General features: G+C 37.9%; 1 protein-coding gene across 1 annotated transcript in view; it reads left to right on the top strand.

The window, feature by feature from the left end:
• Nucleotides 1-19,549, top strand: part of MAN1A1 (mannosidase alpha class 1A member 1) — a 141,884-nt gene that overhangs the window by 32,658 nt on the left and 89,677 nt on the right. Inside the window, exons 2-3 of the mRNA XM_051792180.1 lie at nt 4,272-4,368; nt 14,560-14,675. Coding sequence (XP_051648140.1) covers nt 4,272-4,368; nt 14,560-14,675 — 213 coding nt within the window. The remainder of the gene's footprint in view (nt 1-4,271; nt 4,369-14,559; nt 14,676-19,549) is intronic.

Here is a 19,549-nt window from a genome sequence, read left to right on the forward strand (position 1 = left end):
GCTTTCTGGAAGAGTTCTTAAAAAACTCTTTGATTAGCCAAAAGAGATGAATTGGATCTCTTGCTCAGTAGATTTTGGTGGGGGTTTTCCTACTGGAATATTTCCTAACTTTTTTTTTTCTTTTGTGGGGGAGGGGATGGGTAGTTGGGGGGGGGTTGTTTGGTTTTTTGGGGGGGTTGTTGGTTTGTTTGTGGTTTGTTTGGGGTTTTTTTTTAATTACTGTGGGTTGGGGTTTTCTTCTGTCTGCTTGGCTTTATGGATTCACACGTTGTAATTTCCTGAGAAATAATTAAACAATTATACCTGAGTAGTTACAAAATGAGAGGACATTTTGGAAAAAAACCCCAAATCAGTTGTTCACTAGCACACAGTAATAAGTATTATTAGAGGGTTGTGTCTACTGTCTTCCTGTCTTATTACCTAGGGGTTTCCATTACCAAATCACACATGCATTTAAGATACAATATGATTGACACATCAATCCATTGGGAAAAACTAAAGGCAACTGAGTGCATATAAGACATCTTGTGGCATCATGCATTTCGTGACTGTTGTGGCTAGACTGAACTGGGTCTGGAGCTGTTCCTGCCTTTCCCGCTTGGTGTCATGGTTTGAGATAGCCCCAAAATCCAATCCCCAGCTCTATTCCCCCTCCCACATCTCAACGTAATGTGAGATGGGTTTTTCCAGACAAAACACACCAAACTCAAAGTGGGGGAAAGGGAATATATTACAATGACTGTACAAATAAATACCATATCACATTATACACACGATCACAACTATCTCTACCATGACATATAGTATTTACAGTGGATCAGATCTCTTCTCCCCTCCAAATAAAAGTCCAGGAGGGAAAGAAGGACAGATCCCTTCCAGTCCTGAACAGCAGCATCTTCTGAGGCAACAGTCTGTCTGTCTTCTCCACATGCAGCAGCTGATAGCTGGATTTCTGCCAGCATCCACGAGGGAGGTATTCAAGCCTCTCTCGGCCCCATCGCCTCCAACCGAGGGGTCTTCCGTGGGCTTCGTAACCCCAGACAAGGTCGTATCACCACGTCATATCACGAAGACACAGGGGGGTCTTCGTGACGGTCTGGTATCTCTTGCAGGGCCTCTGTGCCCTGTCTCTCAGGCTGCCACCGTGGCAGCAGTGCAAGGGGGGGAAGCCAAGGTCAACTCCCCCTGCATTCCATCTGGCCGTCCCGGTCCAGCTCCGGGACGCTCTGAGCTTCTCAGCTCCTCTCTCTCTCCGGTGCTGCATGTCTAAAACTCTTCTCCTTAGTAGGAGTCCATCTCCCTCTTTTCTCAGAGGGATCTCAAAGGAGTTTTGGGGGGCTGGTACAGTTTTACCCCTAGAACTCTGTCTCTCAGGCTGCTGGCTCTCTTTCTCCCGGCTCTCCTTCCAGGAGTCCTTTCTCTGGTGCTGCATGTTGCTTCTGCTGCTCCTTCAGTTCAGGTTCTTATCTCTGGCTCTCTGCCACTGTTTCTCCGGCCAGTGCCGGCTGCTGCTCTGCGCCCATGGAGAAAACATCTCCCGGCATAACTACAGACACCTAGCCCAGCTTTATGCTGTTCCAGGTCCCCGCAGGCCCCCAGCCAGGGGCTGGGAGGGCCCCAGAGGGCCCAAGGGGCTCGGAGCCCCTTCCTCGTGGCTCTACAACATGGCCACCACTCCAACAACAACCAAAACTACAACTCATCTCTTCTGGTGAGCTTGTGGGATGTTGACATTTTTGCAGGAGCGCCCATTGGGTAGAACTTCAAAACTTGAAGGGGTTTCCACCCCTTGGGGTCTACCACTTTTCTTAGCCTCTGGGGGAACACAAAATTCAAACCACGACACTTGGTAACTCTGATACTCGGGAAAATCTGACTTGAGGATCAGATGGGACAAAAATGATCCTCAGAACAAAAATTTCCTCAGAACAAAAAGTTTCTGTTTCCTGAACTGACTTGGTATGGAAATACATGAGCACTGCATTTCTTATGCAAGAGAAGGAGCATGGAAGTGCTAGGTGAAAAAGGACAGAAAAGGGGAAGGATCACTGCAGTACTGTCTTGAGCAATTTTAATTCTGTTATAATACTGCATCATTAGACACTTTGATTCAGGCCACTTAATTACAAGTTTAGTTTTAAAAAAGCCCTTTTGTGTGGTGTCCCTGATTGAGATTAAACAAATGAAAAGATTCTGACATGATTTCATGAGAAAATAAGCTTTTACAAAGCATAGGATTCAGCCTCCTGAAATCTTTGAGAATTTAAAGCTGAGCTTGGAGGTCTGGCACATGATGGCAGGGCAGAATAAGTCTTTCTCATATAATAGACAAAATTACCAGGAAATTTCAATTGGTGAAATAGAAAATATGCTGTGGACAAATGGTTGGTTTCATGTAGTCTTGATTCTTGTAGCCAGGAATTGGGAATACTTCACAGAAATAAAGTCTGCCACTTGGCTGCCTATTATCAGTTCTGCACTGGGACAAAAAGCCCCATCCTTGGAGAGCTCCTAAGCCATTCTGCAATGAAGTCAAGCAATGGACACTGCTCCTGCTATCTAGCATATTGGTGCCATCCATGGCCTGAGACCATTTCCTTGGGCCTCTTGCTGCCTTTCAGCTGAGATCTGACACCAGGCTAACCTTCTGGTTGAAAATGTTCATATATTAAATGCAGTTGCCAATTTTTGCGTTTGTAACACCGGGCCTGTAAGGGCTGTAGCATAGATTAACATAGATGAATTTTCCTGCAGGATAGATGTGCATTTATGATTCCATAAATAGCAAAGAAATGTTTATTCTCATAAGTATAGCGGTACTCTAGAAAATCTGTTGTCATCTATTATAGTATGGCTTAATACAGATTTTTAATTGACATAATTTCTCTGTGATTTGAGCAAAGGAAAGAGGAAAGGAGAAAGTGCAGGATTACTATTATCAGCATGTCCCAAGGCTGCTGCTTTTAAATTTAGGATTATAACTGTTACTTAACAGAATTATCCTTGACACACATGGCCTCAAGAAGAGGTCTGAAAGCAAGGGCAGAGCAGTGTTGTCAGCTGACAGCCTGAAGCAGTATTTCTGAAAAGGTCTGAAATTGTCACTTTTTGTCTAGAAGATGACCTCTGGCATTCCCAACACTGCTCTGCCTTGTGGAAGAGGGCAAGAGGGACAAAAAGGAGGCAAAATCTTTTTTTTCTGTTATGCAAAATCAGGCTGCTTGTGGTGCTGCTTCTTTAAAGAAAACTCTTCCTGGGCAGGTGTTAAGGGTGGTGGTTGGTAATGGGAGGTGTTAGATGCCCTGGAGTGGCAGTGGTTCATCACCAGGCCTGCAGAGCTGCATGCATTGTTCTCACATTGTTCTTTGAGGAGGAACAGGTAGGATCCTGGCAATGCACCTGGCCCACCCTGGAAAAGGACAGTTTGGGCCAGGTGTGTCTGGTGGTGGTGGTGGTGGTAAAGAGTGTGAAGTCATCTTGAGTCAACCCACTACCCTGGCTTCTGATGTGGGTGCCCTCTGCTCTTACTGCAGTGCTGCTGTTCTGGGCTCCCGAGGCTGTTTCCCAAAGCAGTATATATTTGTGGTACACCTCTTTTTATGCAAAATATGCTTTTGTAGTGATGAGTTTAATTTGTAAAAGTTTTACCATTTGTGCAAAATGGCATACAAAAGTAGCTACAGAGGAATTCATAGTAACAAAAAGATTATATCATAATAACCTACCACGAAATCTTTCCTAGGTGTTCTGTCTAGCCACTTTAGCTTTATTTTACTGTTATTAGCCATATTGAGCTTGAGCCAGCTAGTTTTATGCAAGCAAGTCTCTGTCAGAATCTGAAAACTACTGTGAGCTTAATTTTGACCTTAAAAATTCCTCCTCCAGGAGAAAAAAAGCTTCTTTAAAAATATTAGTTCCCTCAGTTTCAGAGGTGTGTGCTTAAGGGAAATAAAATCTTAATTGAATTGATATATGACACAATGAATTCCCTTCCTAAAAAACTAATTATTTCTTGACTGTCTTGACCATAAGCTTGCAGATAACAGTAGAAGTGGACAGTCATGGAATTCTTATAGTAACCATCCCACTGCCCCCTGGAAAACAGTGCCACTGTTATTCTGTACTGAGTATTTCATAGTTATAGTGCATACAACAGGAATTTGGTTAAGAATTGAATTAAATGTGTTTAATACTGAGAATATTCTCAAGTTGGTATTTGCTGTGGCTTCTTCCTAAATCAACATTATAATCCTGCTTTCGTTTCCCTACAGATGATGAAGCACGCCTGGGATAATTATAAGCGTTACGCATGGGGATTAAATGAACTGAAACCCATATCTAAGCAAGGACATTCAAGCAATTTATTTGGTGAGTAGAGTGTATTTTTGTGCTTAGTGACGTTAGCATAAAACAGTAAATCAGCTGAAAAGCTTATAGGTGATAAACATGTTTTCTTTCTGCTCTCTGTCATGCAGCATGATGTTTGTTGCTTTTGTTATGTATAAAAAGTAACAGTAAATGAGGATGATGCTTTCTGTGACTTTTATAGATTCCTATCTGAATGAGAATCAATGGAGCATGGCATTGCTGCATGATAAAGATATAGTTTTGTTGCATTAAATACTGCCCTGTCTTAAACTTTTCATGTGGAGTGGAACTCATTGACGCTACATTCAATAAGCAGGGAACAAAAACTCCAAGAAAGAAATCCTGTACAAGGAGCAAACAGTGCTCTCTACAGTCCTGAAGGTGGCCAAAGCTGTCTGCAGTTTTCAGGAATTTATTTCCATCCCTTAAAAAAACCTTTTTAATCTATATCAGTCAGATTCCCTTACCAGGCTTTCTCTTTCATTAATATAACCATTATTTGCTCCTCTAAGTGTTGTACAGCTAATGCTAAATAACAGCCAGGTTGTTATCAGTGTAGAACAAATATGGGGCTGAAAAGTTCTAGTAGGAGAGGCACAAAAATCACTGCAGAAATCTACTGTAAAGAGACAAGACTTTTCCAGTGTGGGACATATGGCTGGATAAATATCTGGAGAGCATCAGCATTCTGAGGAAGTGTAAGAAAGCAGTCCCCTGAAGTGTCATCATCAGTTTTGCAGAAAAATGAAGAATTAAACTGTTTAACATCAATTTTTGTATTCAAATGGCTTCTGTTTTCCAAACAGAAAGCTGAAAAATTAACAAATTTCTATAACTGAGACAAAATCAATACATAATTTTGATTTTAACAAGAATTAACTTTGTTGAATTTTTTGAAAAGATAGTTTGAAGTAGAAACATTTCCTGAAACGATCTAAATAGAGCACTTATCAAATCCTCAACTATATTTGGAAGTTGCTAAGAGACAGCAGTTGTGATTACAGAAATTATTTTGAAAATGCAACATCTATATTGATCTTGCTGCACAGCTTGTCTACCCGAGATAACATCAAAGCTGCTACAAAGTAATTATTATCTAGTTAGTTATTGGACCTCAGACCTGAATTGAGCGCTTGAAACGGGAATACTCTGGGAGAACTTCAGGGTTCAGTTATGCTTCTGTTTCCTTCTGTTTTATTAAATTAACTAAAATTATTTATTTTCTTCAGGTGACTTGTGCAGTTTAAATCACTTGAGGAACTATTTAATGCAATCCTGTTTTCTTGGAGGACAACAAAATGGCACATAATTTCCTGAAAATTGTAACACTTAATGTAGTTTCAGTTAGAACCAGAAGTGGTATAAAAATTTCTAAGGTTCAATAATATTGCATGGAATCACAGAAAAAACTGTAGATATATTGACTTGTGAAATTCTTAAGCAGGATTTCTGTGGATGTTGTATCAGTTTAAGGCACTGCAGGCGCAATTCACTGTGGAAGTGCACTTAAAGGAGTAAGAGCCAGAGTCAGTTTAAATGCAGATCACTTTCTCGTCATGGTCATTTAGTATAAGATCTTATTGCTGAGGAGTTTTTCTTAGAAACATCTTCACTCTTATTGATCTTGGTGACAAATCAAAATGAGCAAGCAGGTCTCTTTCTGCTGAATAACTTTACAGAATACCAAAGAGCAACGTATCTGCAAGCAGGTCTGTCTCATAAGTACCCTTTCCCAAATCCATAATTTCCTTTTGTTTTTAGAAACAAAATCTCATTTCTCTGAGTTTCCTGGGATGATTGGATCTGATCTGTACCTTCATGTTTGAATTTGACAAATAGAATACCTTCTTTTTCATAAAACAATAAGAGAAAAGGGTGATCAGTTTGCATTTTGGTTTTTTTCCTTGTGAAAGGACAGACAAGTTTCCTTATCTCCCTTGTTTCTGTTTCTTATTAAAAAAAAAAGAAGAGAGAGATTACAAATGGTTTACTACTTTTAACGTAATTCTGAATTGAATTGTTTGAGAATAAGTTCAGCTCTGTGTCCTGTGAATTTCCTCATAATCTTCAGAATCAAGACCTTCACTTCCCTGTCATATGTCATAACTATCTCCAATTTGTCATGAGTGTCTTGCTACCAGGTCTCAATTTTTCAAAAATACAAGTTTCTGATTGTCTCAGTAAGATAGAACATATTTCATTATCCAGCTGTTTAATTTTAAACACCTCTCCTTCTATGAATTAATTGCTGCAGTTATGTTGCTTTGCATATAATAGGAGTGTCTGTTATGGGACAGAGTTTTAGTACCTCACTGTGAGGAACGGCAGATTCCAGTGCTATGTGATGCTTTATGTTGCATATGTTGCAAGTACAGCTCTCCTGACACAGAAGGGGAGAGTTGTTTTCAAATGATACTGCTTCGAAGCTTATTTTTGAAAGTATAAATGCATCACTCCTTTCTGTAATGATAAGCCATTTTGTAGATGGATTATAACAATGATTGTGTCTTGAAGGCAAGTCATGATGTGTTCCTCTGAAATACAAAAATAAGATGGCTTTTGAGAGGTGTAATTAAACATAGATGTACCGTCATGAATTTGGCAACTATACTAACACTGTACTTAGGCTAGGAAAAGAGGAAAATGGCCAATGGGATGCTGATGGGACAAAGGATAGGGACAAGTGGTGGTTCTGATCTCGGGGGAAGAAAAAGAACCCTTCTTTACTACTCCATACAAATTAATAGTAGTAGAGCTATTCTGTAGCTGAGAACTTCTTGTTGAACCTGGAAACGACATTTTATTTGTCCTAGTCCCTGGCCGTGAAAACAACTTTTGAAGACAAGGACCTGCCTCAATCTTGCTGGTAATCTGCGAGCAGTGTGTGTGGAGGGTGTATTTGATAAGTTGAGAGAGTCTTTGGACTGATAGAGTGTAGATGTATTCATGTTATGAGCAGAAGTTGTCTCATGTGTTCACACTAAGAATAATATACCTTTAGAGAAACACGGAAACATATGTAAACTGAAACATTTCTCTTTGAAACCAAAACCACATACATGCCTCTGACCATTGCAATGTCTTTTCAGCACATCCATATACTGTTTTTATTTCCTTTTTATTTGTCACATTGTCTCTTACCATGTTGTAACAACCCTTTGAAAAAGCAGAAACAAAAAATCATTAGTTATTGTCTCTGTGTCGTTCTTATTAGTTAAATTCCCTGAAGCATACAACTATTTCTAGGTTAATCAAATAAATTGGAATAGCTTAGCACCTCTTTGCACCCTACCTGTGCATCAGCAAAACAGGGCATGTCTCCTATACTGCTATGGCTTCTGCTGTGAGTAGTAATCATTCTCTGAATATACCCAGTAGAAAATAGGCCCTGAGTAAATGCTGTTAATTTTTAGTACTTTAACCTTGAAAGTTTCAGATTACTGTTAACAATGATTGCTAAAGTAGACATTTATTAATCTACCTTCCTAGTGTGAAAGTGGTGAAATCACAATTTTGCCAATTTTTTTCACAGCACTCTACCACTAGCCCCTAGCCCAGGAGCTATTCCTTTCCAGACCTTCTGTATTAATTTGAAAACTAATGAGTGTTGCTGCACTAACAAAGAGCTCTTTCTAGAAGTGTTTTCTGCACTTAAGTGACTGTTACTGAAGGGCTTTTTTAATTGTCTGTAACTGTGTTTCATGTGCAGTATTGCCAGTTTAATAATATTGTAACTTGTGGGCATAGTATAATTAGTCTCTGCAAGGGAAAAAGGACCTTTTCTGGAGGGGAAAAGGGAGGCATTAATAAATACGATCTGCAAAACCAAAGTCCTGCTTCTCCCAATTTGGAGTGGTTCTTTTGTAGTTTCTGTTATGGAGCACTGAGATGTATGAAGATTTTTAAAGCCTGCCAAAAGTTATATTCAAAACTGTCTTGCAATGTATAACAATGTGTATCTTTAGACTGTAAGTTTGTTAATGTAGCTCTAGACAATTAATTGTGCTTCAACATCTTCCCCCCACCCCAATCTTCACTGTTCCTACTGGATTCCTTGAAATTTTGTATTCTGATATGTGGTCTTAATTTTGGAAGTAAGCCTGCCATCTATCTCAACTAAATTAATAGAAACTTGTGTAAAGAATAACATTAGCAGATATGTGGATAAATGACTCAACACAGCATTTGTGAGAAGAGATCAAGTTGCTTGACAAAGATGCATTTATTGTCTTTTTAGATTTTCAGAAGGCATTTTTCAGACTTATTTCTAGCCTCTCACAGGGATCTGTAGCTGCTGAGGTCACACTCTCAAATTTAACTAATTTAATTTCACAGTACTGAAAAATCGAATGACCAGAGTGAAGTTTGACAGTGCAAATAAGGCAAACTGCAAGCAGTTCCACAAACCCAGAAGGATTTCCCAACAGATGATAACTGCACTTAGCAAATGAGAACTAACATTCCTAATTTTAACTGGCACTTAGTGAAATGGGAGATATAATTCTAAGTTAATACATGGAAGTGGAACACTTGAACTCATAGTAAGTGGTAAAGGTTGAAAACTTTCCAGAACAACATATGGAAGTCCATAAAAAGTGGCATAGGTGGGATGAAAAAGGATTTATTGTTCCTTGTGGGGAATGATACCCTTTGTAAGGAGTGGAAATACCAAATCACTGGGAGGCATGTTCAAACAAAAGAAGGTAGTCCATAACAAAATGTGGCTGAGCTGCATGGGTACCATGCATGGGTAGATGCCAAAAGCTTCCACAGAAAACAGAGAGATTAGCTATGAAGGAAAAATTAATCAAGCTCTATCAAATACAAAGATATTAGAGCTGGCTCTCAAATGCAGAAATGTATAAAATACTAGAGATTAGAAGAATGTTCTAGAAATAGCACAGTATTGTTTCATGTTACACATGGAAAGCCAGATCTGTCAAAAATTGAACTTATTGTTTCTTTTCCCACTCTTACCAGCTGGTAATAGTCACTGAAATAAGAAATGTTATTATTGCTGAGGGTTTGCCAGTATTTGAGTAAGAGTTTCATGTTTTGGCATAGCACACTTTAATAATTAATCACTCTCGACACTTTAAATTGCTAATGATATTGGATAGGAACCTTTTCAATGAACTTTAAATAAAGGAAAACACTGTTTTAAGATCTGAGTCAGCTTTTGAAACAATGCTCCAAGAAACCTACAACTCAAAACAAAATGTTACTTTAGTCAAACCTATATGTATTCTTGAATATGTTGAGAATAATATAGTTCGGATTTGGTAATGTACAATGTATATGCATATAGAGCTGAAAAAGAATTGGATGCAGGCTTGATTTTTTTAATTTGCATGTTTAATGTTACAAAGTAACATTACTATGTTACTATGACTTAACATAGTCTTACTATGTTAAGAAAATCAAAAGTGTTATTACTGCCAGATTAAGAAAAAAGTTGTGACAGCTAATTTCTGGGGTTTGGGCTGGAATTTTGTATCTGAAATGGCAGACTGGAAAGAGACTGTATAGTATACATCTATTTTGACTGAGCTTCTCCAACTTAGAATAACTGGAAGGTGACAAAAAAAGTTTACCTCACTGGCTGAAAATAGTGAAGAGTATAAGAACAGGGTGGAGCTGAGTGTAATTCAAGTACAACTATGTATAAAATTTTCTTTTCCATAGAAATACAAAATAGCCCTAAAGAGCAGTTCTTCTGACAATAATAGAGGAAACTTCTTGGAACATTTTCACTTTATATGAAGGGTTAGCTGTTATTTTTTGTATTTGCTTGAATTTCTGTCACATTAAAAAATTACAAATATTAATGTCCTATATTAATTTTCATACTGTTTTTCTGGAAGAAAAAATCAGCATTCTACTTGTCTTTTCTATCTGTCTTCTACAGTCATGCAAGAATAAAAACTCCTAGCTTATGATGCCTGTTGGAAGGTGAACTATTGTAGGTCAGGGACCTGATGTATAGCATGACCTCAGGCCACTTCATAGTTCATCTTTCCTTATCTTCCATTTTTGTCATGTGTTTTGTCACAGTTTCCTTCCATTCAAAATATGACACAGAGTCAGCAAAAGAAAAACAGTAGAACTTGAGAAGAGTAAGGGGCCTGGCTTCCATCCTCTTACAGAGAGTGTATTAGAACATGTCTGAAACTTTCCTGTTATGTTCTGTATGATATCCTTGCAGATCACAAATCTTCATCTATTTCAAACATATATATATATACGCATCTGTTTCATGCATATATATAAATGTGTGTGTGTGTATATATAGATGTATATGTATCTCAAAATTTATTTACTGAAGAGGAATGTGCATCTTCTGGAGAACCAATCTTGGTATAAAAGGGATAGGAGGAAAATTGTAAACAAACTATTAAGTGCAGCAGTATGCATTGATTCTGACATGCTGGCACTATTCTGTTTTGGACTCTTCTGGCCAAAATATAAACCATGTCCAAAAGCCTAGGCTAGACAAATAAAAACTTATTTTTGTCACACTCTCCAAAGTGTTTGGCTATAAGCCAGCTGTGGTTCTTAAACCATATGGCCACATAAGCTCAGACACAGAGCTGTGCTAATAAGGTTGTCATTCACATCCACAGCAGTTCTCTCTGCAATGTCACCCTGGAAACTCATAAAAAGTTATTCATCCTCTGATAATTTTTTTTATTCTGCTATTCCTGCCCACCCCTGAGATGCTACTCAATTTGCTAATGTAAACTCTTTTTTTATTTGCATGCACACACCTTTGCATTGTTAGATATTAAAAAGCATACTATTTAAATGGACCAACTCTGCATTACTAGAGCAGATCTAGACTGCTCAGTGCTTCATATCACACTATTCTAAAATGCTGAGTGATAAGCCATCTTGGTTAATAGTCCACAAATCTTGTTAGCAATATGTTCTTTTTGTTTTCTTCCAGATCACTGCTTAAGATTTTAAGTGTTAAACTGGAAAAGAATCTCTGTAGGTGTTTCTAGATAGTCCACTGGAAGTTTCATTTTGACTGATGTTTTTTTTTGCATTGTCTTTGGTTAACTAGGTTGTAGACTAGTTTATGTGTTTTCTATTAATCACACACATGGCGTAAATGATACTGTTAGTAAAGAGGAGAGAGCACAGCAAAGGTTTAACAAAAGAAGTAAAATGGAGCATATATGAGTTCTTGGTCTGGAGGTTTTGGTAGAGACTGAAAATGTTTCACTTTGGTACGCTTGTACATCTGGTTATCTCTTTTATCATCTAAATTACTCACTTTGAGCTCATGTTTTATGAGTTTCAAGTTTGTTTTCTCTACCTTGAGTATACCTTTTTTTGGTATTATCTGCAAGACGTGTATTTACCTGAGGTGTATGAATTTGCTCCAGGTCTTGTTTGTGATATCTTCTTCCTGCCTAGGGCAACTGTGAAATTCTACCATGGTGACCACAACTTTGCTGGCACTTTCTGTAATGCAGTGCTCACCATTTGTCAAATTTATAATCAGTACTGTAGGTGTATAGCAAAACAGTCCTCCTGTCCAAATATTCAGTGTCATGTGAGTGTGTACTGTAATTGCCTAGCAACAAACTTTGCCTCTTGTAGACTGCCATGTAATTCCTTGGGAATGTTGTACAGGAACTAATAGGAATGATAACTATATTTAATAATTTATGCGCTGTGCTTTGAGAAACATCACTTATATAGGCTTGTGATGTATTTGATCTTATTGTATAATAAGAAATGTTCATTTAACTTCTTTGCATTCCTTCCCCCCTACCCGTTTGACTGGTTATTAATGTTCAGCATCACAATTTCCATAATACTCTTATGTTTAGATTATGCTGTTGGCTGACTTAGTGTAAACTGCAAATATTCACAAGTCACAATTCTGGCCTCTAAACCGACACTTTAAAAATTCATTCTGTGTTCTTTTGTCTTTTATCAAGAATTTTGAAGTACAGCTGTTTGAGACAAACTTGACTAATTGTCACATTAATTGTTTTTTTCTGTTTTCTGGAGCTTTCAGAATAACAGCAAAAGTTATTTTAAATAAAGATGTACTTGAGATTCTAGCATTATCTGTTTGCCTGCCTGCAAGGAGAGGTCTGTGCTCTAGGCAGGCCATATAGGCCAGATTCAGGGGGAGTGGGTGGAAATCATAGTAAGGGGTGACTCCAAGGGTAATTTCTCAATAAGGTTTCTCCTTATTTTCTCCTCCTTTTTTTCTGACTTAGTAGTGAGTTGCAGCTCAAGCACTAATCCTCAAAATTGAAAGCTCAACTGTTTAGTGGTGGTGTTAGCTGTATTACAAGAGGATTAACACAGCGAATGTCATTGCACGGTGCACCTATCGCAATCCACTCAAGCAAATCAGGTTACAGATGATTTTTCCATAAGTAGAGCTCAGATGTAAAAGTTCTCTAGGAGTTGTTTTTGTTGTGGAGCAGATGTCCTCCAGCAGTTTTTCACAGTCACTCTCGCTTTCTCATGAACTCAGGAAAAATTTAAGTTGCTTAGCCAAGTTTAAAGGAATACTTTTCCTTTAATATGAGAGAAGGGCAGCCAAGCTCCAACTGAGCTCTGGGGAGATATGATGTTGTTCTTACCAAAGTATGCTCCAGTTTTATTAGTGGAATATCTGGAGGAAAACATATAGATTAATTCCTTCAAAGTAGGAAAGTGATATTCCAAAAGGGATGGTATAAGCAGCTGCTAAAATACAGAAAGCATCTGATTCTGTTAAATGTAGCAAGTAACTGTTACAATAATCTTAAGTATTATTTTGTTTAGTATGGTAGAAATGGAAAATTATTTTCTATGTGGAAGCTTAAGTTAAGAAAGTGATGTCAGTCCTGCTATATGGAGCTGTCCAATCACCTCACTGTTTCATGTGGAAGCAGAAACTCATGATGGCAGTAAACACAAGAATTGACTGAAATATTAGATTACTTTCTTAAATATGAAAAATTGAATTATGATATTTGATAAGTTTATAAAATTAAGTTTACTTTTTCATCCAGTATTTCAAGAGACAAGATGATAATCAAGTTCTTTAAAGTTAATTGTAGCTACTGTCTTGTTATTCATTAACCCTGCTGTGAAGGAGAGGAATTGGACCTAATTATTTTCTCTGTTGCTTGCAACCTAAATTATTTTGTAATTCTGAATGTTTGCTTCTGTATCAGAGTCCTCTCTAAAGTATATCATAACAATGGTTTCCATTCATAATAAAAGCTGCAGGAGCCAAGTTCATAAATATAAATTTTAGTAGAGTGGTTGAAATTGAATTTTTGACACTGTTGAGTAAATAGGAACTGAAACTCTGCTTAGACAAAAGTGGTGATTTGAAATGATCATCATAAATTTGAAGGAACCAGTGGGAAAGTAGTTTGAGTGTATTTTCTCCCCCACCCTCCACATTAACCTTTCACTACAAGATCATGAACATTTAATCCATCCCATAACATACTGATGATATTTCATCTTGCAGTGTTAGGTGAAGGCTAGCTCTTGGCCATCTCCATACCAGAGATAGAAGGATGCCACTTATGCAAACACCAGAACTTGCTTAGAAAACCAGTGTCTTTCGGTCTCTCCTCAGCTGAGAAATCCAGCTGTGCAAGTTTGCCCTTTGCCTCCCCCAGTTCTATATTGTGCAGGTTACATGGCGGTGCACAGTATCAGAAAAATTGTTTTTCAGAGAGGATACTTCTTAAAGGGCTTTCTTAACTGAAATGTGATCAGTACTTACCAGCTTCTTAAAGTTTTATGTATATTACTGAGAATAAAAACAAAAAATGTAACTGATTTTTTTTCACTCCAAACTGGAAAATCAGTAATTTCTGCATTATTGAGATTTATTAAGTTATTTTATTAATTTTACTTTACATTGAACTGTTCCATCAGTGTTTAAAAATGCAAAATTATGGCTGAAAGTGCAGTGCATCAGAACCGCTCTTCAAAACTTCATTAGTGGAAGAAAAATATTATGATGTTGTGTTGTGGCATGAGAATCAAAGTTAAAGCTGTGAATTACTAGTTACCACTTGAATGCTTATACACCCAATTTTTATTTGGATTAATTAAGCTTGGATTTTGAAATTATAATGAATTTAAATTAATTAGATCTAACTGAAAAGTCTTCTGTTGGGAAGTAAATAAATCATGGCTCTTCGTGTATTTCAGGTAACATACAAGGAGCAACAATAGTGGATGCCCTTGATACACTGTACATCATGGAAATGAAAGAGGAATTCAAGGAAGCCAAGGAGTGGGTTGAAAAAAACTTGGATTTCAATGTGGTAAGTAGTGTTCTGATTAACATTTAATGCTCTGTTTAGTCTCCAGGGACCAGTTGAGGACTGGATTCTAATATTAAAAGCATGATGCAAGGCTACAGAATTTAGATCATTGATAGACAAAGCAAGGCAAAAAGCTGAAACATAAGTAAGAAACTTACTGTTCTGCTTGTATGCTCTTTTTCAATCTAAGAGATTTAGGTAGATGGCAGGCAGCAAGCTGGACTGAAGGAAGGAAAAAGGAAATAGAGTATTTACCATTGTAAAGTAAACAACAGCCTTTTCAACTTTTTTGGATAGAAGAATCCAGACACTTCAAGCATTAATTTTTTTGTTATGTAAACACTGTTCATTTTCACTTTGTGAAATCTTCCACAAATTTGTCTTGTGTTTAGAGAAAGCTCATCATCATGGCTGGGCTTCGCGAACGAAGATTTGGGAAAGGTCTCTACCCACATTTGTTACAAGCGCGCTGGTGGCTAAAAAGGCCAATATGAGACAGGCACGTCTGGTTGCAAAAGGCACAGCAGAAAGACTCCTTAGGTGGTAAATTCTGCAAGACACGATTCTTTCTGCGTTGTCTTTTCTCCTCAAGAGTGATCCTGTGTGCGTTCTCAAAGGCATCAGCAGTGTTATAGATGGTGTGTCTCCAGACCTCCCGACTGGAGGCCAGAGTAGACCAGTTATGGTGATCAATATGACCAAGGCTGAGATGTTGTTTCAGGGAGTCCTTGTATCTTCTCTTTGGGGCTCCTCTCTTGCAGCAGCCGGTGGCAAGTTCACCATAAAGCAGGATCTTAGGGAGGCAGTGGTCCTTCATCCTTGAGACGTGCCCTGCCCAGCACAGCTGTGTTCTCAGCGACATGGCCTCAATACTTGTGACTGCTGCTTGTTCTAGAACAGATGTATTGGTCACATAATCTGACCAGTAGATGTTTAGGATTGTACGGAGACAGCGTTGATGGAAGCTACACGCCCATACATACTACTTAGGTTCCTTTGTCTATTCCAGTGAAGTTGAATCCCATGAGTTAGGCTGAACTACTGGCACAACTGAGCTGCTTTAGTCTTATGAAGCACCACGTCTTCACAACTGCAAGTACAAATCACTCTATTAACTGGCAAATATGAAGCTGAGAGCAAAGTTCATTATTGAAGCTTTTATTCTAGAAAGGCCCTGAACAGGCAAGAACCTCTGAAAAACATCAGTTAAACTGATAAGTCCTGGGTTTGGTCTTTTTTTCTTTTTATTCTTTTGTGGGCCAGAGGACTTATTGTAATTTCTGGGTATAGAGAGCTGATAGAGTACCTCTGTTGATCTGTGTAATAAAGTAAGAAAGCATTGTAGGCATAGTGTACAGAGCACTTAAAAGCTCTTGTTGTTGATGTGTGTAATGTTAGAAACACTTTCTGAAAACAAAGTACTCTTTCTAATAGGTAGTGCAAAAGCTAGGATTAATTAGCTTCTCTTACATGCTTCAGAATTAATTATCATTTTAAGAAGGAGTTAATAAGAGTGGATATTACATCGTTTATATAAGCAGTAATTTAGTGTGCATTTATATTTACATGTGTAATGTAAATAGAGGATATTAAACAGTGCTTCTGAGTAGTGTCAGAAGCCTAAATGACATGCTAACTTTATTTTGTGCATAATTTTTTTTTTCTAAAAGAATTTTTATAATACTAAATTCCTGCCTTATTAGCTTGGCATTATTAAGATGTTTAAAAATCTAAGAACAAAACAACATAAAAAATAGCAAATTCCATTTTAAAGGATGAGCTGAGCTCTACTTGGAGAAATATTGTAGTGTTGTAGAGTGATTTATGTTATTACCACAAAAATCTTTGTGGGTACATAAATCTTGCTATATGTCATACTGGAACCTTATGGATGGTATTGCCTACAATTTCAGCTCCTCTTGTTAATGCATTTATTTTTTCTCAGTCATGTTTTTAAGCTATGAAGTCTTCCAAAATGTTTGAAATCCTGTATTGCATTGGTTGATCAATGCAGCAATCAAGCAGATTTACCAAAGCTACTTCATAGATAATACTGATATGCATCAATAACAGTATCTTGTTCCTGATATTCTTGTAAATAGCTGTCTTGAGTTTGACACCTCACAAAATTATTCTCATAATGCTTCATAATCATATAGGATTGAATTTTACATTGGCATCAACAGCGAGTAGATTAATTTTCCCAAACTGGAAAAAGGAAATGAAAATAAATAACTGCAACACTAACTTCAATAAAGGTTGTGCAGTTGTTTAGTGACTGGACTGTCGGAAGCTACTCAACTTTCACTCTTCTTTAGTTTTTCACTTTAAATATAAGTTCTGGTTTTAAATGCTGTTTTGTATTTGTATCTTACTGTTTAAAGAACAGGAGGGCCTTTTGTGTTTAAGCATTTTTCATGTATCAGGCATTGCTCAGCATTTTCTGCATTAATGTTTTGTACACTCTTACATGCTTCTGTTTTAGAAACCTTTGTCTCATGAAAGTGATTTGTTTTTAAAAACTGACACACTAACATGTCCTTAATGGTTATTTCTTGTGAATAGTATAAACTTGTGTTTAATGTTTCTGGTTATTTCCTGGACAGTGACTGCTTAATCAGGTTTTGAGAGGCATATTTGGGCTTTATTTGCATAAATAGGATTAGCTTTTCTCTCCATTTATTCTTAGAACTATGTATTTTACATGTTAAATTGTTCTTTACAAAAATAGCTGTGACTGTAGTCTGTAGCAGAATCTTTTCTCTGTGTTCCATGTCAATGCAGCTGGATAAAGGGAACTGTTTCAAACTCTATAAGATACTCATTGTACATGTTGAATTATTTGGCCAACACTCAGATTCTCATCACTTGATCATAAAAGTTTCCTAATGTCACTTTGTAAAGTAGGCACTAGTTTATCCACATGAAAGCATTTATGGAATAAAGATGACAATGGGAAATGTCATCATCTCTTTATGTGTTAGATTTCAGTCCCACAATTCAATGAATTGGATGTCAGGGTTACTCTTATTTACATTTCTGAAAATAGGTTTTGATCCTGAAGGAAAATTCTAGAAAAGTAAATGATACCTTTCTCAGCAAACTTGTGCATTTTAGTAAGCTTGTGAGTGGATGTGTTTGGAAGTTTCCCCTTTTGGAGTATAACATGCTTAGGGTATTTTCGTTATAGCTATAGCTGGTAGCCCTGTGATTTTATAACTGAGATATCCATGTTGCAATGCTTGGAGCTGTTTTTCTGTTCATACTGCTGAAATTTTTTGTATTTGACACCTTGCTGAATTTTCAGCCAAACTGAGCCGTTCCTTCAGGCATTAAGTTACATTTTCTGATTCTGTCAATGTTTTAAGAGATTTAGACATACCTTTGGAAAAAGTTGGCCTTTACAGTGGCTAAATCCATGCTCTTGCACCATGAATGTGTGCTCTGTTTTCTGTTAAAGCACTTCATCTCCCTGGGGGATTTATCTTTGCTCTTCTAATTAATATAGCTAAGGATTTGTTCTGACCTCCCCATGCATGCTGCTGCTCACATGCCCTTTCGCAGTGCTCACACACAGCCCAAGGCTGCACTGGGCTGGGTTGTATATCAACACATTAGAACGGAGGAAAAAGGAGCCAGTCTTTCATGGGATCTCTAGGGAGCTTGGCTGTTTCCTAGCTACAGCTACACACTGCTACGTGCTTCTCTGCCCTTATTTTTTATCATTTGCTTCAGAATCTGCACACATACACAGAGCATTCATAGCTTTCTGAAAGAGTTTTTGTACCACCCCCCAACTTGTGCTTCACACTGGGGAGGAAAAAGCTATCAGTCTCTGCAACACAAGGGCTGAACCTCACTGAATCCATACTTGGGAATAGAGATAGGAAGAGGGATCTTAATGAGGCAAATGAAGAGGTCTGCTGTTGGGGGGAAGTGGTGCAGGAGCTGAGCCACATGGCACAGCAGTGAAGGGTTGGGAGTTGTTAAGTATTGGAATTGATGACTTGTCACTTCTACACCCAGATACTCCACAGCATCATTAGGATGAGTGACTAAGTCATCTGTCCCCCTCTTCTTCAGCCCTCTTAAACTCCTTCCCTGCAAAACGGCACTCTTGCCCATACTTCATACTAGGAGCAGTCCTTGGCCTACATGGTGTCCTAAAGCATATCTGGACATTGGCTGGAACAACACAGGCCCAAACCAGATCAGAAGGTGCTAACAATCAAATGGTACATGGGACAGGGCTCGACCTGCTGATCAACTGTGTGATGTAAATGTAGCCAAACAGGATCAGAGTGGGAACAAGGTATGGAGCAGAAAGCCATGCACTTATTGGGATAAGAGGAAAATAGGCAAAGTATGAAGAGCATTTCATTATTTCCTCTTGCAGAAAGATGCTAATGAGTTGAGGAACTGCATATAGAGAAGGGAATGAATAAAAAGGTGGAGATACCTTCAGTATTGTGTCCTGCCAAAGCTCTTAAGGAAAGCTGTTTACAGGGGTCAGTCACCATATCTGATTTTATAAGCCACTTTAAATCTTGAAGGCTAACTTAACAGTTCTGATTTTCATCTTTGAGCCTAGCTCTGAAAGTTTGGGTATCTACTAAGGAAGTTTTGTCAGCAGCTTCATGCAACGTGAAAGTTTTGTGAGTGATATGTCTACTATTTTGGGAGCTGGAAAAGAACTGCAAAAAAATAGAAACTTCAAGTTATGGCTTTTTCTCTACTGTCATATATAGGTCAACATACTCCTTTTCCAAGATCAAGAATAGCAAATATTATTTGCATCTAGTTATTAATGCTTCCAGCATTTATCATTGGCTCACATCTATCTGTGGTGTGGCAGTCAGTAACAGGGCAGACAT

This window comes from Manacus candei, unplaced genomic scaffold (assembly GCF_025592945.1).
Source record: "Manacus candei isolate 608988 ecotype Guabito, Panama unplaced genomic scaffold, ASM2559294v1 h1tg000034l, whole genome shotgun sequence".
Classification (NCBI taxonomy): Eukaryota; Metazoa; Chordata; class Aves; order Passeriformes; family Pipridae; genus Manacus; species Manacus candei.